Source organism: Dermacentor albipictus, chromosome 8, assembly GCF_038994185.2.
Source record: "Dermacentor albipictus isolate Rhodes 1998 colony chromosome 8, USDA_Dalb.pri_finalv2, whole genome shotgun sequence".
NCBI classification, from domain to species: Eukaryota; Metazoa; Arthropoda; class Arachnida; order Ixodida; family Ixodidae; genus Dermacentor; species Dermacentor albipictus.
Genome location: NC_091828.1, coordinates 46,608,206 through 46,631,682, shown reverse-complemented (window position 1 = coordinate 46,631,682; position 23,477 = coordinate 46,608,206). Strand labels below are relative to the sequence as shown.

The 23,477-nt window shown below is 44.9% G+C and overlaps 1 protein-coding gene across 4 annotated transcripts in view; it reads left to right on the top strand.

Moving 5' to 3' along the window:
* The first annotated feature begins 612 nt into the window (after positions 1 to 612).
* The window catches only part of LOC135909747 (4-pyridoxate dehydrogenase-like), a 67,965-nt gene continuing 45,100 nt past the window's right edge, over positions 613 to 23,477 (top strand). Inside the window, exons 1-2 of one of the 4 annotated variants that reach the window (XM_070523322.1) lie at positions 613 to 979; positions 13,887 to 14,089. In XM_070523322.1, coding sequence (XP_070379423.1) covers positions 796 to 979; positions 13,887 to 14,089 — 387 coding nt within the window. In that variant the 5' untranslated portion in view covers positions 613 to 795. The remainder of the gene's footprint in view (positions 980 to 13,886; positions 14,090 to 23,477) is intronic. The other 3 variants (XM_070523321.1, XM_070523323.1, XM_065441810.2) reach the window with 3 other exon arrangements.

Sequence of the window (23,477 nt, the reverse complement as noted above, 5' to 3'; positions counted from 1 at the left end):
GCTATGAATAACACGCACGTGTACATCACGTCATAAGTTCTTTTTCGCATGAGGACTTATAAATTACAGCCAAAGACTAATACAGAAACATTTTTCATCTTATCCCGTCAGAATTCTGTTACTTCGGTCAGCAAATAAACCCGTTACATTTTGCTTGGCAGCGTACGCCCACAGCCGCTGGTAAACGTGGTGGCTAAATCAAAAATTTGACCCAACCGCAACATTCGATAGAGGTCTGTCGGCCGAACGCACATTGTTTATCGACAAAACGCGATACCATCAACTAATGGTAAATAGTTGCCGCACCATATATTCTTATTGCCTGAAATAAGGCAACCAGCTGAAAGTCTCCACTGGCGTGTGTCCGATTCCGCAGAGTGTTCGTCTGCCCAATCAACTATGAACACATTTTTTGGGCAATATGTATCCGCAATGCCAGTTTCAGTAAAATATACTCTGATGAACTCACTGGAAACGTCTGCACCGCATTACAAGTTTGGTCTGGGTTCTAAAAAGCAACGTATAGCAACGTAAAAAGCAAAGTATACTTGCATTCTCAGCACGTCAAACGTTTTCCCTGCCGGCGTGCCACCGGAAACGTTTCGAGGTGCATCTGCTCAGGCTTTAGCGGAAATCCCGAAAGCAAAAGTGCCAGTGATTGCAGAAGGCGAGCTATTCATCGATAATAACTATCGACCACGTGACCGTCATTCGCCACGCACTCGTAAGCAGGTGCCTCGTCTGCAAGCAAGTGTCCGCATCTGCTGTTTTCCAGCGAAACGCTTGGCAAAAAAGATGTTTTACTTGCTGGATCTTGCGTGGGACACGGCGGCCCACGCCCTCACTTTATTTGACTTCAGTTTTCAAGGACTACTTTTATTTCTTGGTGGTATGGTGTCCCTATTTGACCTGGTAAACCTGCCCACCGATCTGGTCGTCGACCAGCTCTTCCTTCTTGACAAGTACGACTACGTGATCGGTGAGTCCAAGTGGTCTGTTAGGTGGCATTACTGCAAGTAATGATGCGATCAACGTTCCTAAAGTACGCTTTGCGCACTTTCCGTTTCGCGGGTTGGTCTCGAACTAACCGTTTACGTCGACATTTAAAAATTCTTTATAACTTCCCCGGATGCTAGATGTTCGAACTCGCGTCAGACGGGTTCCCCAAGCGAGGCATTCCGACCCTTTAGTGCTGCGCCACGTATGCCCGCTGGCAGGGACTGACTAAATCTTCTACCCTCGTTACTTCTCTTAACTCCAACGCGCCCATCCGTTTTCGTTGCTATTGCGGTGTCACACATCCTGCCATAGTTGCGCACAACTGTCATTAATGAGCGCCTAACCAGCCCCGGTCTACTGCCACGTTTGATTAGAGGTTGTTTCCTCGTGTCGTTAACTTGTGGCGTGTTTGCAGCATCCTCTCCATCTGCGCGCGCATCACGTTCACGTCTGTCGATAAATGCAAAATTCAGGCAGAACTTATCTCTCGACAGCTGTCGACGCCAACGTGAAGGCCATTTTTATGACGAATCATTGTGACAATCGCTCTAACATAAAATGTTCATGAACTGCACAGACCTAATAAGAAATAATGATATTCGCATTAATGTCGGCAGCAATCCTGAGATGGCTACTGCCTTATATTTTTTATTTAATATCTTTTATATGCTACACCTTCATCAGGATGGATGGAAAAACTTTATTTTCGTCAGAACGCATGTGCGGACGATTCCGTGCTAGATGGCCATCAGCTCATGGCTGACGGCGACCTGGGTGGCCCACTCCACGGCCCTGGTCTGGACGACCGGGTCTGAGCTGGCCAACACGGCCTCCCACTGCTCGAGAGAAGGATCACGCATAATATCCGCCGGTGGCGGCGCTATGCTACATCTCCATAATATGTGGTCATAGGTGGCCAGTTCCTGGCACCATTTGCATTCCGGCTGAACGTCCGGGTAGATTTTGTTTAACACGTATGGGTTATAAAAAGATCTCGTCTGCAATCTTCGCCAGACGCTTTCCTGCGCCTTCACCAATTGCTTGTCCGGTGGAGGGTAAATTCTCCGCTCAAGTTTGTAATGGTTAGTAATGTCGTGAAAGGACACCAGCCCATCTCTCGTGGACCTCCCTGGAACGTCCGGCTCACCTGCTCGGCTGACGAAACCTCGAGCATTCATGTGAGCCGCCTCGTTCCCAGGGTTCCCAGAGTTCCCGGTACCCAGACAATTTCCACCTCCGTAGTCCCTCGCCCCGTGGCCCGATTTAGTAATCCTGCCGCTGTGACAGAGATTCTGCCCCTCGCCAAATTTCGGATGGCTGTTTTAGAGTCGCTGAAAATCAGGTCAGCCTCAGTATTACCTATAGCTAGCGCTATCGCCGCCTCCTCTGCACTTTCTTAGGAGCGGGTTTTGACTGATCCAGAGGTGACTAAGCGTCCCCGCCCATCCACCACCGCAACTGCAAATGCGTCCTTGTTCTTATACTCGGCGACATCTACGTAGACCGCCCCGTATTACTTCCCGTACTTAGCATGTAAAGCTCTGGCTCTTGCCTTCCTACGGTTCTCGTGATGTATCGGATGCATATTTTTAGGTAAAGGTTTTATGTACAAGCCCTTGTGCATTTCTCGCTTCACCTGAATTTTCATGTCCCCAGCTGGAGGATCAACTCCAATGCCGATCCCTTCCAATATATCCCTCCCTACTATCGTTTTGGAAAGTCTACTGAGTTGCATCGCCAAGTGTGCCTCCCGCAGTTCTTCCAAGGTGTTGTGCACCCCTAATCCCAGCAGCCTTTCGGTGGAAGTATCATTAGGCAACCCAAGGGCCGCCTTATACGCCTGTCTAATCATAGCCTCCACCTTGCCTTTCTCCGTCGCGTCCATCTTCATATAAGGCGTCGCATACACTATTCTACTGAGCACAAACGCCTGTACCAGCTTACACAAGTCCTTTTCCTTGACGCCTTGTTTACGATTGGCGATTCTCCTGATAAGTCGCACGGTAGCATTGACAGTATTTTTGAGCCTTTCCAAGGCCTCCCTATTCTTCCTGTTAGTCTTCAGATACAGCCCCAGGATCCTGATCGTTTGGACCTCAGCGACCGGTGCACCCCCCACTTTCACCTTCAGCGGTGGTGGCGGCACATAGTGCCTCGCATGTATCCCTCTTGGTTTATCCCTAAGCACAAAAAGCTCGGACTTGGGCTGAGAGCACGAGAGTCCTGCCTAGATAACGAAGAGAGCGCGAGAAGGAAAGAGGAGGAGGACGAATTTATGGAAAAGCTCACGTGAGAATAAAAGCGTAGTGTCGCGCAATACGGGCTCTGCGGGGATGACCGCTACAAGATGGCACCCGAGTAGCGCACCGACTTCTCGTTACCGATGGCGCGCGGTGAGCGCGTCCACCGAAACCCCATATGGAAACGAAGCGCTGTACGAGCGGAGGTGTGTCATACGCGGATGCTGTTAATCGCGCCCACACGTCACCCAGGCGCTGCGTCTCGTGATGTATGGAAAAGCGAGAGAGTCGTGGCACACATCGCCCCGTTTGCAATGTGCCGGACGAGAAATTGTCCGCTCACCCACCGTGGTTGTTCAGTGGCTATGGTGTTGGGCTGCTGAGCACAAGGTCGCGGGTTCTAATCCCGGCCACGGCGGCCGCGTTTCGATGGGGGCGAAATGCGAAAAACACCCGGGTGCTTAGATTTAGGTGCACGTTAAAGAACCCCAGGTGGTCGAAATTTCCGGAGTCCTCCACTGCGGCGTGCCTCATAATCAGAAAATGGTTTTGGCACGTAAAACCCCATAATTTAATTTATTTATTTGAGATTGTCCGCTCCAGACAATATATCGCGAAAAGAAAACCTGCATAGGGCTGCGCTCGAATCTCGTGTTAGGGAGTATCGTAATCGTCGGTGAAATTTTTTTCGGCAACTGTACTGAATAGCTGCAAAATTAAACTGAATTTGACACATTTAAGTGTTGTTTAGTTTTTGTAATAATAGTACTAGAAATTAAAATTTTGTCAGATAGTTCCCGATACGATCGATCGGTACTTCTACCAATTATACGGCACACAATAACAATAGGGCGCCATCTAATTCCGGAATCCAACTAGAGCTGGAAGCACTAGTTGTACATCTCAACATGCAAACTCAATTTTAACGTCACCCACGATTTCGAAATATATTGGGGTACTCGGCATGATCTCCTTGCACTCCGAAATACAGGGTTTGTTTTAAAATAACTTGATCTTCACTGCAACTATTTAACCCATTAAAGACCAGCGTAACCAAATGGTCACGGTAGTCTGCACAGTGGATTTCAATTAATTAAGATTAACAAAACGGCACCAAAATCGCCTTTGACGTGCCGTTTGACAGATTAGAGTTCCCTTTATGGATACCAAGTGGCAGCAGCTGTCAGTCGTTTTGTGGGAGCCCTTCGCAAAGGCGGGAATAGGTGTTGCTCTGGGAGTAGCGTTGCCATGCATTGCTCCAAGGGGTAAGCGTGTTTTTTTTTTCACTACTTCTTTAAGCAATAGTCAGATATCTTTACCTCCATATTGCTCTTTGAATATGTGACCTTCGATGAGAATTTGTGAAACATTAATCTTTGATTTATCCATGAACGAGCGTGATATCTTGCGCGTTGCCATATGGTCACGCTGGGCCTTTAGGCTACCTAACTTATTATTTTTTTTAAACTGCATTCTTATCTCTTGCGCGGCTACTGGCGTGTTCTCGCAGTGGTTATTTCTTATTTTATTGTCTGAATAGTTTGATGTTGGAAGAAATAGCGTAGATAGTCGTAGAGGAAGATGACGACGTGTCAGTGATCTATATCGGGCCGCCAGAAGCTAGCACCTATTCGGATGAAGACGGCCGATGAAGACTGAGGTGGGCTCATTGACAATCTAAGCAGGTGGCAGCTATGAGCCGGCGCTGAAACTGTTTTCTCTGACGGACGCCGCATTGGTGGATGCGACTCGGACGATGATGACCCCGGCGAGCAAGGTGACGGAACATCAAAGGTTTCTTGTGTAGTTGATGCGGCCATTCCTGCAAAATTATCCACTGCTTCTAAGTGGACGAAGGGTGATCTCCAGATAAGCCTTGGAATATTTCCCGACCCAAACTTTGCTGCTTAAAAGGACTTTTTACCTATTGAGTTGTTGGAACTTTTTGACAAAGCCGTCGTGGAGCTGCAAGTCGAACAAACAAGAACGTATGTGTTATTTTTGAATATGCCCGATCCGGAGGTTACGAACGAAGAATTAAGTTTTCTTGGAGTGCTCGTTTTGTCCCGCTATAAGCGCTTGCCAGGGAAAAAGTGCTATTGGGATAGCGGCACGGATATGCGCAACACGATGGCCTACAATGCTATGCGAAGAAATCGCTCCGGTCAGACAATGCGATTACTGCACTGTGCCAAATGCAAGCCTAGCACTTAGTGACAAGTTGGAAAAGTTGCCTCCATTGATGGCACTATTGAATGCAAGGTTTCTGAGGCATTTTCAACGTGTGCGCCACCTGAGTTATGACGAAAGTATGATCGAGTATTATGGTCGTCATGGCTGTAAACAGTTTATACGCGGAAAGCGTATCCGCTTCGGGTATAAAGTATGGTGCCTAAAAGCCAAGAACAGATACCTTGTAAACTTCAAAGTGTATCAAGGCAAGCAGGGGATCCCAGAACATCTGCAAAATATGAAAAGGACTTCGGAAAAGCAGCGGCGTCACTTCTTCAAATGGTGGTAGAACTCGCAGCACAGACGCACGACTTTCCTTTCTTTTTCTGTTTTGATAATTTATTCACAAGCATGCACCTACTCGGGCATCTCAAAGCACAAAGCTATGAAGGCACGGGCACAGTGAAGCAGAACCGTGTTCCCAAAGAGTGCCCTATCACTTGACCAGAATTCGTCAAGCACCAACCTCGCGGACACGAAGATCCCGTGCTGAGCCACAATGGGATAATTGTTGTCCGCTGGATGGACAATTCTGTAGTAACAATCGTAAGCACCATTCACTGCGTGGAGCCAATGTCATCTGCATACAGGTACTCTCGTGTTCAGAAGAAGCGTATCAAGGAGGCCCATCCAAACAGTGTTGCTCAGCACAAGTTTTATAGGAGGTATGGACCAGATGGATGCAAATGTAGGCGCCTATAGGATTGCAATCCGTGGCAAAAAGTGGTGGTGACCGATTTTTACTTGATTTTGTGATGTATCTATCAGCAACGCTTGGGCGTTAATTCGTAGCACAGGGTTCAACGTCACGCAGGTGGAATTCCGCAGGCGAATTGCACAAAGCTACCTGATGCGATGGGACAAATAGCCTAGAGGACGTGGTCAACACAGAATCCCAAAGACTGGTGATGTCCTGAATGGTACACGGTATGACCAAGTGGCCCACTTTGTTGCACCAATACCTAAAGGCAAGAGGTGCAGGTGTGCATGACATAATTGCAACAGCGCGGTGCACACACAATGCACAAATTATGACATCGGCATGTGTATTCCATGACTTAAACCATATCACAATAAATAGGTGCTCGACTATTCGCTATGCATGTTTTTAGTGATGTTTCATGGCTTGAAATAAATGTTTTTTACTGCGCGTATTTTGCTGCAGCGTAAGGGCCCAGTGTGACCATATGGTCACGGGCTATATTTCAAAAACTAATTAGGCAAGAGTAATCATTGTTTGCATGTGAATTATTAGTATAAAGGTAAGTTAATATATTAGATTTATTTCAAGATAGCAAGAAAAAAAAGAAACCGGTCCCTAATGGGTTAAGTCTTCGGGCACTATTACGTCAAAAGTGGGGCTGGTCTTAGGATTGTTACGTGGAGGATAAACCTTGAGCTTTCTACCGGTGGTTTCGATTCCGTAGGATAAATGTGTGTGATTGTTGTGGCAAGAACCCAATGACGCAATAAGTTTGGTCCTAATAGCAATATTCGGACAAGTTTTGATGACCACAGCTGCTACTACCTTTCAAAGGAACAGACTAGTGGGCTAGTTGGTACGCAGTTGGTACGCTGTCTCTTCGTTCTCTTCTGTTGTCCTAAGTACTTTCTTGCACTTTACCTGAAGTTGTAAACTTACGCCGGCCAGAACCTTAGTCTCAAATTCGTCCTTTATTAGCAGCAAACCATCATGTGAAATATTCTGTTTGCGATTATTTCGCTACTGCGAGGTGGCACACAGAGGCGTCTAGTGTTTCGTTCTTCATGACGTGGCGTCAAATCATACCTTCTTTCACTTACGGTCCAGCTGCACACAAATAGAATCTGGCTTTATCCATGCTTTGAGCTTATGGACGTTCATAGATGTCTCGCGAGCAGATAAAAAAACAATACTTGGTTATGGGCAATTCGGTTCATGTTGACCATTTTCATAATGTTGCTATACGACAGACGCTCAAGAGACATGGCGCAAATGAAGACGTGGACGAGCATCTCGGCTTGGCACGAACTGGTTTCCATCTTGGTCTGAGTATATGCTGCTCTTGTAAATTCAGTATAAATAGTTTTTCTCTCTGTCTTTCCACAAGTAGCATTTTGCTGGAAGTTTGCGATTCCCGTCCCCACCATGAACCTTCGCAGCAGTCGCTACATTGTACATCGAGCTCTCTACTTGCCTCCCGGAGATGAGACCCCGCCAGCGTCAGATACGACTCGTCAGACGGCTCCAGTAGGGACGCTTTTGCAGGCTCGCGACCCTGGCCCGTTTTCTGACTTGAACGGCACCGACATTGAAGAGTGGAGCAGCTTTTACGAACGCATCAGCACTTATAGCAGGAGGGATCCAACGATCATGCTCGCTCACGTAATTTTTTTACCTGGGTGGCCCCCCATAGATACGACACAGAACCTACCTAGACGTATTAACCAGCTGAGACATTTTTAAAGAGAAACTTCGCAAACTGTATGGCTACCCCTTTGGGAGCACGATGGCAGCAAAAAAGGCCCTTGCTGCCCGTGCTCAAAACCCCGCAGAGCCCTACGTTTCGTAAATGAAAGACGTCCTGGCTCTCTGCGGCACAACTGACAAGATGTCAGAAATAGGCAAATTGCCGCATATATTAGGGGGTATCGCAGACGGCGCCTTAACCTTGCCGGTTTTCAGCAATGTCTCTAGACTTGAATGCCAAGAACCATCAAAGAATGCCGCCGCTTCGAATAAGCAAAGAATCGACGCATCACGCACCCCATCTGGCGCCTGGCCAATAACACGGCGACGTCGCCTTGTCAGGACTGGGGAAGAAGTGCATTCCTGTCGCCGCAGACTACGTGACCACAAAGGCCATTACGCGCCTTCTACTAACCAGATACGCCACTAATATGATAGATTTTCTGCTACACGACGCCCTCTTGATACATGACGATCCACGTCTAGCGTTCACAGACGGAGACCGTACCTTCTTATCTAAGATCCTTGATGACATCACGCACGTCTGCTGTATTCAGCATGAGCTTACCACCTTGTACATTTCAAAAGCCAACGGCCTGGCCGAGCCGAACCAGACCCTCACAGATATGCTGGCGAAATACGTTTCAGCCGATGACCGCAATTTGGACGTCGCTCTACCTTTCATTATCTTCGCCTACAATTCTTTTCGCCTTGACACTGCCGGCTATTCCCTGTTCTGCCTTTTGTGTAGCCGTGAACCCATGCTACCATCAATTACGACTTCGACAAATGAATATTCCCATGATGACATCGCTCGCGCTGACCGTGATCGACAATTTGAACGCGCTCGCTTATCAGTGTCTCAAGAGAACCAGAAGCGTCGTCATGACCTCTTTCGCCGAGACGTGCACTTTTCACTGGGCGCTTTACTGCTGCTTAGGTGGCACTCCCATCGAGTACGCCTTTGGGATAAACTCCTCTCTTGTTACAAAGGCCCATATCGCGTGGTTCATCAAGTCACTGATGTAATCTACGAAATAGTTTCAGCCAGGCTCGCAACATCCTCCACTCCCACCACCAGTGTCCACGTCGGCAAGCTCAAGCCCTACAGCTCCTTGCTTGCCGCAGATATTTCCAGGCACCGGGGTGAGGCTTTCGTCGCCGTGGGTTGTGTTGCAATACAACAGACGCTCAAGAGACAAGGCGCAAGTGAAGACGAGAACCATCATCTGGGCTTGTGACGAGCTGGTTTCTATCTGGCCCTCTGGCTGCGCTGCTCCTGTAAATAGAGTGCTGATAATGTTTTGTCTGTCTTTCCACACGTAACTACAAAAAACACGCTAAGTACGAAGAGGAAAAGAACACTTACGGCAGGGCGGGCGCTGAACTTCCGACTAACGTTTATTTCAAACGATCATCCACTTCAGATACCCGCCGTGGTTGCTCAGTGGCTATGGTGTTAGGCTGCTGAGCACGAGGTCGTGGGAGCGAATCCCGGCCATGGCAGCCGCATTTCAATGGGAGTGAAATGCAAAAACACCCGTGTACTTAGATTTAGGTGCACGTTAAAGAACCCCATGTGGTCGAAATTTGCGGAGTCCTCCAATATGGCGTGCCTCATAATCAGAAAGTGGTTTTGGCACTTAAACCCCATAATTTAATTTAATTTGTTTAATCAACTTCATGTACTGCTCATCTGGTACATCACGCATGCGTTATCCTACAAAAGATTCTATGAGTATTTTAGTCGATAAAATAGATGATCGTTTGAAATTAACGGCAGTTGGATGCCCAGCGCACGTAATGTTGTATGTGTTTCTTTCGTCTTCGTCTTTAGCGCGTTTTTTATGAGAACTGTCAATAAAAAGCAGGTGCGAAGACCTTGACGCAGTATGACTTCAATAGTGCTCTGCTTCCCATGCAATAATTTATATTAACTGGAAGGCGTGAACAGGTCACGGAGGCTGAGAATCTCTTCGCCCTAGCCGGCCATTACAGATAACCATTAGACACGGACTTGGCTTGTTATTCTTCGAATTTCTGGTCCAATGAACACACCGTGCCTCATATCTTTAGATACTCGTGTAGTGTTTTTCATTTATTTATTTATTTATTTATTTATTTATTTATTTATTTATTTACGCCACTCAGGTCCCAAAGAGCATAGGGTGCGAGGGCATATCAGTACATATACATTACAGAAATAGTAAACCATGGTAATGGTACAACAGACGCAGTACAAGGAAAATACACAAAAGGCATACAAAGTTGTTTCAAAACAGGCATAAAATAACATAATGGGAAGATTAGAAAACAAGACAAACGCGAATATGGTAAAAAGGGATAACCAAGTACAAGTGAAACAGCAGTATAAAAAGAACATTTACAGCAGCTGAAAGAGCCGTACAAAAGAAAACATTTAGAACAAGATTAAAACGATAAATGCAGGCAGAAACTCTTCAGGCCAAGAAATAGAGTAAGTTGTCAGGGAGATCATTCTAGCGCTTAATGGATCTAGGTAATGCAGATGAATTGAATAATTCAGTGTTTTCTCTTGGGTGGTTAAAGCAGGGGTGATTATGCAAGCGCCGTGAGTATCGAGCAGGTGATGCCAGAGGAAAAAAAAACGAAGTGCCAGTGTAAACGTATTTGTGAAATAAACACAAAAGTAAAATATAACGATGATTTTTAAGTATCTGCGTATCACTAAGGTTTTCAAGCTGGGAGACAATGGCGAGGGCGCCGTGATTGTTGAAAGTAAACCGGGCAACTGTCTTGAATCCATTCCAGCATTTCAACAAAATATTTTCGATTGGGAGATCAAATAGATGAGACGAATTTGAACTGCGGACGAATAAATCTTACATTTGCTAATTTTGGAACGGAACAAGGCGCGTTTCGCAGGTTTCGTCGTATGAAACCCAATGTCTTCGGTGTTTTGTTGTAGATTATGAAATTTCACAACAGCGTAAAACATTTGGCGTGAACTGAATTCCGAAATATTTGTACGACGTAGGTTTGTAGAGGAAAGTGTCTTTAGAAGAACAATAGAAATAAGAAATATCATATTTGCGATTAACAGTCGTATATTTGCATTTAGTATCCCTTATAATCATGCGCCAGTTTTTACATCAATCAACAATAGCTTCAACATCATTTTGAAGGGTGAGATAGTAAGTCTCGGACGTGATCTAATGGTGAACAACAGTCATCTACAAAAAGACGTAAGCAGGATGGAATGTTATTGGGAGGGCCGGAAATGTAAATAAGAAAAAAATGAGGGCTCAGGCACGCTTCCTTATGGTACATAGCACATAGTAATGAGTAAAAGTCGTTGATAACTCTGAAGTATTGACGGAAAATGAAAGTTGCGAAGCTAGGATAATTTAAGAGAAGCAATACAAAGGGCAGATAATTTAGTAAACAGCCGGTCGTGTGCAAATGTGTCAAATGCTTTTGATAAATAAAAAAAATCTCGTTGCTAATTTTCAACAGTGTTAAAATGGAGGTCAGTAGTGAGCTCAAATAACTGGATCTTACTGTAGCCTTTCCTAAAGGCATACTGGTTTGGATAGCAAAAGTTATTTTGTTCCAGATTGTTCGAACCCGATGTGAAGCAATAGTATGTTCAGGTAATTTACAGCATGTGAAAATTAAATGGCACGATACTTATCTGGTGAGTTCTTGTAAGCCGCTTTGAAGAGAGGAATAACCTCGGCTATTTTCCAGTTGGCAGGCAGTTCTCCAGACGATAATGATTGCTCAAAGATGGTACAAATTCTGGCTGGAAATCGAAATGGTGTTAAGAGTTTTCAAATTTATGTTGTTTGTTCTGGCAGACGAGGGTAACTTAAGGTGGTAATTGAAAATTCAATGCCCTCAGGACTAATCGCCATAGGCTTCATGGATGGGTAGCAGCAATCAGAACAATTGGCATACTCGAATAAGTTTGTAAACAATGATGCAAAAAATATGGTAAACGCAGTGGGACATTCAGTGTCAATTAGAGGTGCGCCATCAGTATTGTGTAGTGATATGGGGCTTTATTTGCGCGACATATCTGCCAAAACATCCCAGTACACCTGCATTTAGCATTAAAAAGCATAAAAAAGTTAGTTCTTCCATTCAATATTTCTTTTGTTTATCTCTATGCGAGAACAAACAGAAAGCTGGCCGCTTCTACCAGACGATAAATCTGATGTCATAGCATAATGCATAAGCATAAAGTCAATTTCTTTTTATTTAACATACACATGCATATTCGCATTGTATAGTAAACAAGTTTGTTTTCATGCCGTGTTGGTACCAACGGTTGCATCGGCTGAGGCCGCGTAGCTGATCGTAGCTGCAATACGAAGGACAATTGGTCCTGCTCCATGGCAGATTACTTCAATTGATGATGCATGCAAATAGGGAGTGTGCCAGCTAAGTTTAGCCATGCTGTTCAAAGAAAAAATATTTAAAAAACAAGGTGCATGATACGGTCCTAAGACCTACGATGTTCGGTTGTCAGATGTCTGTCGACCCAGCACCGTAAGTATTATAATTTTATCTCGCACCGAGTTTGTTTAATTATTCTTTTTTTTTCTTTGAACAGGTTTGCTAACGTAAGCTAGGACAAAATATATATTGTGTAGCTACTGCATGAGTTCTGTGTTACTGTGTTTTTCGGGAACGCATTTTGAGATAGATTCGGATACTTCGCCAATAGCAAAAATCACTGAAACGATTTATTCACGCGAAGATGAACAAATCGCTTCTTGCTCTGGAGATTTCCGTATAACACAAATGCACCCATAAGGACCGAATAGAAGCAATAAAAGAGCACTCAAGAAGTAGCATCCTGTGTTTTGTACTCTAGACAGCAGTGGAAAGCTTTAAGTAATCTTAATTGGCAGTACTGCGGTAAGTTTTTATGTAGGCAAACGAGCAGGCTACCTCACGGGGTCATGTTCATCATTGTTTACGTGAGTGCTTTCACCTATTATTTTGCATGATAGCTACCGTGCAAGGTTACCAAGCAGTATGCCTTTCCAAAGGCCACACTGAAAGTACAGGAGCAAAAGTTGCGCTTCACTTCTACACTATTGATAAAATTAGTGCGTCAGCAATGTTGCTGCTCTGTAAACAAATACCAGTTTCAAAGCGCTGACTCACGCCGATACATATTCTGGACGTGAAGATATAAATTTTGCTTAACCTAATTGATTATAACCCAATGAACTAATTAATGCTCCCGATAAGTACAAAGAAACTACCTTAACTAGAAAGCTTGTTGAAAGGAAGGTTTGCGCTGTCAAAAAAAAAAAAATCTCCAACAGTTAGAGAGACTCCATTCGTTTGCAATGTATTGACACTTTCCTGTTTCTCCTAACTGCGGCAAATTTCAAACACGGAACTCGTTTAAGATGGCGGCATTGAGATGCGGAGCTCGTGCCTTAAATTCAGCGACGCACAGCTCCCGCCAAATATTCTAGTTTGTGGCATACCAGTTACTCTATGACATTTTAACAATTCGCGACTAACCATTCACGAGAGGACCATCCTCGTGAACTTTTATTGTACGTCTGTACGATTGCCATTGAAATCAAATCTGAGCACCCATATCAAAGTGATGGAGCATGGGGTTTGTATTTCTTTAAAAAATTGCGTATTGATTCACCTGCGTCGCAGTCCTCGTACGTCTGTCTGTACAGCAGGTTATTGTGAATCTGACAAGTCTTTCATGTCTTGGAAGGCATCGCTGGTCTCAAGAGGCTTGCAAGGTGAGTCCTGAGAGGTTTACGTGCCCTGGTGCCCTTTCGAGCGTGTCTTACTGGTCCTGCTGGCATCGCGTATGTTGCATACGTCGACTTCAGAGCACTGTCGTTTCGTATTGAAGGTGCAGCATATTGCGAGTGACTGCATCGCAATGCGTTTTCAGTGGTGGGCTCGCGAAATCCACAACACTTTATCTCGTGTTGCAGTTGGCGGTGGCTCGGCAGGATGCGTGCTCGCCAACCGCCTGTCGGCCGACCCAAGCAAGATGGTGTTGCTAATTGAGGCCGGGGGCATGGAGGACGCTTTTGCGCAGGTTCCACTGTTCGCACCCCTGCTCATCGGTAGTAGGTTCGACTGGAAATACCTTCCTGAACCGCAGGAGCAGGCCTGCCTCTCAATGCGTGATAAGGTATGTATGCGCCAGCGGCAGCCCACTACTATTACGGGTCTGATTAGCGCACACGTGGCCCAAGCACACCATCCGTCGTTGGTGCACGCAGGTGCGGTGCTCAGCTATTTAAACACAGTAGTCCAACCCCATATGATGCCGGCGCATGTCGCACCACCACTGGGCGCTGGGCGACAAAACATTCTCCATGCATCACAGACGCTGTCACACTCATCGTTAACGACACTGAACTAGCATGGCTCCACAGAACCCACCAGGAATAAATATTTAATTACCTTGCTGCGAAACTGCAGTTATATCATTGCAGCTGAAGACAAGGACAACAACTGTGTAGGACAGCTTTAGGGCACGTCGCCGCGGAATTTATTTCAAGCACGCCTAAACATGTTAGTCTAGTGCCATCAGCCTCACATTCCGAGAATACAGTTTGAAGTGCCAGAGTGGTGTATTGCCATTCCTTTATGCATAATGCAAAGATCTTCAGTTCATGCTGACGACATAGTTTCGATGTACCGCACGGTGCCTTGCTGACAACGCTCACTTAGGATCAAAAGAGCGCTAGCTTCAACAGGACGTAATAATACTTACTAAACTCTTCGAAAATGTCTTCATATAGGCTCAGTTCCCTTTGCCCTTTGCAGATATGTTGACGGGACTGCAGCCTCATGTCTTTAAGATATAGTCTTGTTTTACGATTGTGCGCAGACGTTTACAAACGGAAGTATATTCATGGGCACTGCTATGACACTCCATTCAAGGGCACACTAAATAGAATGTTGCAGCTTCGCCAGAAAGGCGACGCACCGATTGCGATAGCAAATTGATAATGTATAGGAAGTAAACATAGCAGCATGATCAACCGTGTAAAATTGTGAAATATTCCTAACAAAATTAAAAAGCATGGTGTTACGTGTGCACAAGCAAACAATAACAAATCTCGCTCGATGTTGGCGGCCACTCGCAGTTAAAACACTCGAGTAAGGAAGAGCAGCAGCAGCAGTGAGGGAATAGTGCTTTGTGTTGCGTCTCGCTTCAACGTGAAATAACCGGCGAGAACAGAGAGCAGATGAATGTATGAGCCCTCCGCGCGACTGGACTCTGTACCCATCGCAGATAACTTTCAAGACAGCCGCGCCGTACGGAGCCACCACCTCAGTAAAACATACCCGCCCCCCCTACCCACCCCCTCGTGCTGCTTTACAGCGATGGAAGATGGCCTGCTTTGTCCCTACTTTCCTCCCTTAAGTGCGTGATATCGAGCCACCAGCCTCCTCGGCTCACTCTGTGCGCTTTCACTCGCACGCGCAGTAATACGCGCACGGCCGCATAGCCGTGATGTTATCACACTTGGACTTCATATAGAACATCACGGTAACGGCGGAAATGCGCCTTGACTGTCCATATAACTGTGACTTGGATGTCATCTTGTTGCGATAAATAGGCATCACACGTCAGGCAAGTGACCAATTAGGCCAAGCGGGTGAGAAGCTTTCGGCGATCGATCGTCAAGTACGTCTAACGTGGCACACGACGTCAGAAGTGCCATTAGTCACATACGAAACAAACATTTAATGAAATTATGGGGTTGACGTGCCAAAACTACGCTATTGTTGAGGCACGCCGTGGAGGGGGACACCGGAATAATTTGGACCATCAGGGGTTCTTTCAGGTGCACCTAAATCTAAGTACACGGGTGCTTTCGCATCTCGCCCCCATCGAAATGCGACCGCCGTGGCCGGGATTCGATCATGCGACCTCGCGTTTAGTGGCCCTAAAACATAGCCACTGCGCAACAATGGTGGGTCAAGACACAAATGCAGTACTCAGCTCTTTAAAGCCTCCTGCTCAGTGCTCGACTACAGAAATATGTTGTTGAAGTCCTAATTTGGTTTGTGGCGGCTGTATACCTATGCAGGTGCGAGAAAAAAACTTCAAAACTCCTTTCCTCTAGGGCAAACAAATGCATGGAAGCTGAATCTGTAGGTATTCGAAATAGCCACCCTCCGTAATCGAATGGTATGTCAGAGAGCTAAAGCGTTATATGATTTTGTATGACAAACGTTGCAGCAATTATGTAAATAGCAACTGTACTATATAGATGGAAGTTGTATTTTCGACGATGCAGTATTTGTCACTTTGATCTTCAGCCCATCTGTTTACACTTTACGTTCTACATCGGATTCAGGACCCTATAAGACATTCTTAACAAATGAATATCTCTATTTGATGCAGTATGTAGTACGGTGGAGATAAGCCATGATGCGATAACTTATTGAAATTATCGGAGATACCAGTTGGTAGAACCCTTGACGAGGACAGTGTGTTGCTTCCTGCAAGCCGCATCTACATTTGTGAACGTTTCGGGCAATTGCTTAGCCCAGGCGCAACTTATAGATTGCATTAGCGCTTGAAGCCCACCGAATTCAGTCAATATAGTAACAGAAAGGAATCTGACGATTATGACAACAAGTGATCAGGATTTATTTCAACAGTGGCACAAATCTGTGCTCCATCAACTCAACGTTGAGTTAAATGACTCACTCCACACTATCAGCATTACGCAGAAATTTTAGGAAGAGGCCAATCACTCCTAAATATCTAGTGCACTCGCGCGAGCAGAATGTCACTTGAGGTTGTGTTTCGCCACCTTGCGCTTCAGCCCATCTGTTTCTACTCTACGTTCTACATCATATTCAGGACAGTAAGGCATTAAAAGCAAATAATGATCTATATCACCATGAGCTTCACGGTGCATACAAGACGATAACACGCTCATCCATCTGATCATTAGCAACATCAGCAGCAGCAGTCCATTTTTTTCCAGTGCAGCACAAAAGCCTCTCCCTGTGATCTCCAATTACTCCTGTCCTTCGCCAACTGATTCCCACTCGCACTTGCGAATTTCTTAATTTCATCACCCATCTACTTTTCTGCCGTCTTTGGCTGAACTTCTCTTGTCCTGGCATCCATGCTCTAACTCTAATTGTCCACCGGTTATCCATCCTACGCATTACATGGCCTCCCTAGCTTCATTTTTTTTCTTAATATCAATTATAATATCGGCTATCCTCGTTTGCTCTCTGATCCACACCACTTTAGTCAAGTCTCTTAACGTTACGCCTAACATTTTTCGTTCCGTCGCTCTTTGTGCGGTTCTTAACTTGTTGTGGAGATTCTATGTCAACCAGCGAGTTACTGCCCCATATGTTACCACCGGCAGAATACAGTGATTGTACACTTTCCTCTTCAATGATAATGGTAAGCTTCCAGTCAGCATCCGGCCGCGTCTGCCATACGCACTCCAACCCATTTTTCTTCTTCTGTAAATTTTGTTCTCTTGATCAGAATTCCCTGTGGGTAATTGACCTAGATAAACATACTCCTTCACAGATTCTAGAGGCTGACTGGCGATCCTGAACTCTCCCTTGCAGGCTATTGATCATTATCTTTGTCTTCTGCATATTAATCTTCAGCCTTCCTTTTAGACTTTCCCGGTTGAAGTCCTCAATCATTTGTTGTAATTCGTCCCGAGTTTTTGAAAAGGACAATGTCATTTGCAAAAAGAAGCTTGTTGAGGTATCCGCCGTTGATCCTCAGTCCTAAACTTCCCTCTTTAATAGTTTGAATAGTTCTTCCAAGTATGCACTGAATAACATTTAAAATATAGTATTTGCCTCACCCCTTTCTTTATACGTATCTTTATACTTTTCTTGTGGAGAACCAAGGTAGCTGTGGAAAGTTTGTAGATATTTTCCAGGGTATTCACGTATGCCTCCTATGCACCTTGATTACGATATGTCTCTGTGACTGCTGGTATCTCTGCTGAATCAAATGCATTTTGATAATATATGAAAGAAATATGAAGAGGTTGATTTGCAGGTTTATCGACTACATGATTGATGACATGGATGTGACCCACAGAAAAATATCCCTCCATAAATCCAACCTGCATTGGTCTGCTTTATCCTTACTGTGTCTATGTTGGCCTATTTCTTCATGACTAGTTTTATTCTTTCTCTCTACACATTGAGGGAAAGTTTAGATCACGATAACCTATGATCACTGCAGGTTACCCTACCTGACACTTCTACATCCTACAGTATGCACGAATCGGCAGACATGAAAACTATTTCATTTCTTGTTTCGACCGTAGGGCTTTTCTATGTCCACTTCCTACTCCTACGCTTCCTGAAGAAGGCATTCATTATTTGGAGCTTATTCCTTTGCCCGAATTCAACCGACATTTCTCCTCTAGTTTTCCTAGAATTGATGCCGCAGTTGCCAATTGCTTGTTCACCAGCTTGCTTTTCCCGACGTTTCCATTGAAGTCGCCCATGACAGCAGTATACCGAGTTTGTACTTTTGTCATCGCTAATTACACATTTTCATACCACTGTTCTATTTTTTAATCATGGTGACCGGAAGCTGCAGCGTAGGCTTGTACTATATTTATTGTATACCTCCTATTCAGCCTCATTAGTACTGCTGCTGTCTCATTATTGCTGTAGAGTTCGTCAATGTTGTCCGCGACGTCCTCGTCGATTGGGAATCCTATCCCATATTGCCTCTTATTTTTTTTTTATTTATCAAGTACTGCCGGCTTCCCACTAACGGCCCAGGCAGCAATGGGTACAAGTGCAAAGTAAAGAAAAGCACACATACACCACTTGTGATAGAATAAAGTTATAAAATGCATACCGTCCATGACCCAGAGAAAAGAACGTTGACAGAAATTAAGCAACACTTCAAAACTTGCCAATGAGGACAGTCAACAGAATTTATTAAACAACCGCGATAAGATTTTGAACAAGAGCTCAATGATTTAGTCTACAGGGCGCGAAAATTAAGACAATGTTAGTGCACGCTATGTCATAATCTTTGAAAACAGTAAGGAATGAATCGATTGGCGGCACGTTCACAATCTCTGGCGGAAAAGCATTCCACTCTGCTATTGATCGGACAAAGAAGGAATAGCGACAAGCATAATTTCTTGTCTGAGGCATTACATTTGTTTTATCATGTTTTATATGGTTGGCCTGGCTCTGTTAAACTGCATGTAAGGGTTGAAGTTCAGCTTAGCCTTATTGTTTAATATATTGTAGAGCATTTGTAGCCGATGAATTTTCCGTAATGTTTCGAATGTTGGAATGCCGTTTCTTTTCATGAGATTGCTAACCAATATGGGCCTGCCGTACGCGTTGAAGATGAATCTTTTCGCTCTTCTCTCAACACTTTCGAACGCGTTAAGGTCTGATTTGGTATGCGGGTCCCATTCCACATCCCAGTACCGGTCGTATTAGTTATGTATAAGCGACAACTTGGTTACAGATGTTCCGTGTTGGAGGCGATGTTTCCGGAGTCAGAGTTTTTTGAAGCTACCGAGAAAATGTGTTTAATGTGACTACCCCAATTTAAAGTTGTAGTTACGTATATTTCTAGGTATTTGAACTCAGTTACATTTCTGAGTGGAATTTGGCTTATTTTGTAAGTCTGTTCCAGTGCAACGATCCATAAGAGACCGCTATCGGACGAGTTTCTTTTAGGTCCTTGGCCTAATTCAAACAGCGCAGCCCTGGTAACAAGTGCCGCTATAGCCTTTATCCAATCCACGGGGCTGGGCGCATGGCTTTAGACATGCCACAACTCTGTGAATTTGTATATACGCATCTCTTCCTTATACCATCATCATTAATCTGCCCTTATCCTCCCCGTCCCTTTACTCCAGCGTAGAGTAGCAGGCCAGAGCAAGTTATAGCTCAGCCCTACCTATTTGCTTTTCTGTAAACAAATTTCTCTCTCTCTCTCTAGGCAAGCGGGTGCTTTTTACGAGTCGCTGATGTTTACGTGCATTTTGATGTACTTAGTTTGGTGTGACAGGATGACACCAATATTTAATCAACGCCAAGAAATCATTCAGGGCGAGCTTATCTGAGGGTCTTCAAATACACTATGCAGTCATCCGCAAAGAAATGACTGCGAAGTGGCGAATTAGCTTTAGATCGTTGAGGTCGATAAGAAAGAGAGGCGGACCTACTATCGACACCTGAGAAATCCCAGAAATAACTGATGCTAGATGCGGAGGAGTGTTGCCTATGTGAACGTACTGGTAGCGTTGGAAAGCATAAGCTTCGATCCAGTTCGTGATTTCATCATTATGTAAGAGACTGCAAATTTTTGATAATAAGTTAGTATGGGATACACGATCAAAAGCTCTCTCAAAGTCAAGAAAAACCTATCTTTATCTAGTAGTTCCATTATTTCATTTTTCGTGCGTGTAAGTTGCTTTATCATTGACAGGCCACAGCGAAACCCATGTTCAGCGCTAGAAGTCATTAGCTTCAAGAAATAACGATAAGTGCATTAAAAACAATGTGTTTCATGGCTTTGCTGCAGGAGTACAGTAATTATACTGGTATATGGTTCGTTACATTAAGTGTGTCGCCTGATTTATAAATAGGTATTATCTTCGCTGTACTGCAATCTGTAGGAATTCAGGCTTTCGCAAACTTTTGTTAAATATAATGAAGACATACTTCGCGCACCACCCAGCATATCCGTAAAAGAACATATTGAGTACACTATCTGGACGGGTAGACTCCTTGTTGTTTACGTTCAACAGAGCTGAAAATACACCTTCCTCAGTTATGGACATACTCGGTAATTTGAGTTCTGCCTGTTCAAGCACGTTGACTTCGTGACCACTAGGAAGATACACTGAAATAAAGTAGTACTTAAAGGTGGCGGCTATTGAGTAATTATCACTTTACACTACGTCTCTAATTCTTATCCTCTTTAAGGGATCCTTTTCCTGAGTTAAGAATCTCCAAAATTCAGTACCAAGGGTCAATTCCGAGAAAATTGTGCATGCGAACATTAAAAAATAAATATTCTAATGATTTGAGATTAGAGTGCACTTCGCTGCACGAAGGTTGAAGATCATTTTTACCAATTCTATTGTTCGCGTGAGACAGACGTTTAACACGGCACTTCGGGTGAAATGTGTCACGTATGAGCCATGGGCTTTGCTTTATCTGCTTGATAAGTTTCTTCGGTACATATCTTTCTATGCACTCTTGAGCGGCCAGTACTGCGATAACGTCAGTGAAAAAGCAGCCACGTGGCGCTGTGGTGCAGGAGCTGTTCGATGGTTTTCACCCGTAACGGTGGTTCCGCACGGATCATTGGAAGCGTCGCGGTTGTCGTCAGCCATTTCCGCTGTCCGTGGTCGCCAGCCTTGTGGCGAGCAAAATCTTGATGACGATGAGCCACAATAAACATGAGTACATGTTTTCTGAGCCGAAGGCGCCAGCTGACGGTCATTCTTCGGCGGACAAAATCTCTTGGCCACCGCGAGCCGGCCGCTCTTGATCTAAGCCACGCGCCCGCTTTGCTGGCTACGCAATGACCTGTCCCTAACCAACTGTCATTCTCCTAATCTTCCTCGACGTCGATGCCGCTACAAGTCTTTAGCGGTGGTGCATAACTGGCGTGTGCACATAACTTACCAACCTTGTACCACCCCCTTGCTGGGCTCCGTGGTTGGCGGCTACCGTCGCTGCCAAAGTCAATAGGCCTGTATGGCGTCATCATCGCCCCCTAGGCTGCCTGATCGTCTTCACTCAAAAAGAGGACGCACCAAATCAAAACAGCTGAATGTTTCTTTCAACGCAAGGAAATTTTTCCATACTATTAAAGCGAAAACTGTGAAGACACTGTCACAGCCCTCTCAACTTTCACTGGTGGGAAATATTTTGACTAAATAATTGGTCCCGGTTACAGAGTTAAAAAGATGGTTAGCGGCAACCTCCCGCTTCAGGTCAGCGACAAGCAACATGACGGGCTCCCAAATCTGGTCTCATTTGGTGATGTACGCAACACTTACTCCACATCCATGAATACAAGCAAAGCAGGGTTTTATGAAATTGCTTTGTTAAACTTGAGCGAGGAAGAGCACGTAGAGTGTTGGAAGGAACATAGCATTAGCATATTGAAAATAATCATAACAAAACGGGAAAAGAAAAATACCAACAAAACATGTACCTTATTAGGTGCCAAGTGCCTTAGTCATGTTTTGAGACACACATAAAAAGGGGCGCCAGCTCTGCCGCTCCTTTCATTGTGAACAATGCTCCCGTGGGGGAGCCGTTTTGGTCGGCGTCGAGACCTCTTCCTTTTAAGTAAACATATGAGCTTCACCTTTCTGCCACATGTGCCAAGCAGCCAGCAGCACTGTTTCGCCGTCTCTAAAGCCAGGACTATTGACCTCCGGGCTGGTAGGTTCCAAGGCTTCCTCATGAGACGACGCCTTCACGATGAGCACACCGCAGACAGGAACAGATGTCCAGCACCTCTCAAGAGCCAATGGACGCCGCAGCTAGACGCCGCAGATGACGCAATTAGCGCCCAAGGACAACCGCCAGTCAGTCTCAAGAACGCGTCAAGCAAGACAAACCCCGCATTATGCGGCCCGGAAGGGGCCTTGCAAGATAAATCAATTTTCCTTTCCGAACACAACACACAGTTTTCTTCATATTGAGACACAATAGAACGTCAGTGGAATCCTACGTTGCCTGGACGATGTCAGGAACTCCTGCGTATCCAAAGGTACGGTGTGTCCAAGAGACCCATTTGAATCGTACACAGACAGGCTTTTACCGCAATTAGCCATTTTCCGTAAGGAGCTTGATGATGCTCACCCCTCGTCCGGTAGTGTCGCAATTTTAGTTGATAAGTAGAGTAGAGCTCTACTTATCGTAGAGTTGTAGAGTAGTAGAGTTGATAAGTAGAGTAGATAAGTAGAGCTTTATATATCCGAACACCTCTTGAGGCAGTGGCGGTTCAAGCCTTATTATTTGCAAAAATAATTAAAATCCTTTTTCATGTATATACTCCCCAGATATCGACTCCAAAGAACAGAATTTCTGAGTCTAATTGATGAGCTGTCCGAACTCTGTGTATGTAGTGGTGATTGCAGCGCGTAGTATATTCTCTCGGGAGACTCTCAATGCAATGCCAAAGACTGCGTACTAGAACAATTCCTACATTCATCGAGGGCATACTTATTAAATAAAAGCAAGCCGACATTCCATAGTACAGCACATAACCCTTACTCCGCGATAGATTAAGCTATTGGGTCTACCACATTTCTGCCATACCGAGAATCGGACGTAGTCTAAAGCTCCAATGGGAGTGATCGCTGTCCCATCAGTCTCAAAGCATTAGAAAAACATAAATCCGTATCACACACCCTCAACCTAAAACTGCATCCGCAAATTGGCAAAAATTGAGAAAATCACCCATACGTCTCGAAACGTTTTAGAGATTTTAGTTTGAATGGTGCAGTTGGTTATTTTAGCGCTTTCATAATTGATGTAGCATTAAATGGCGT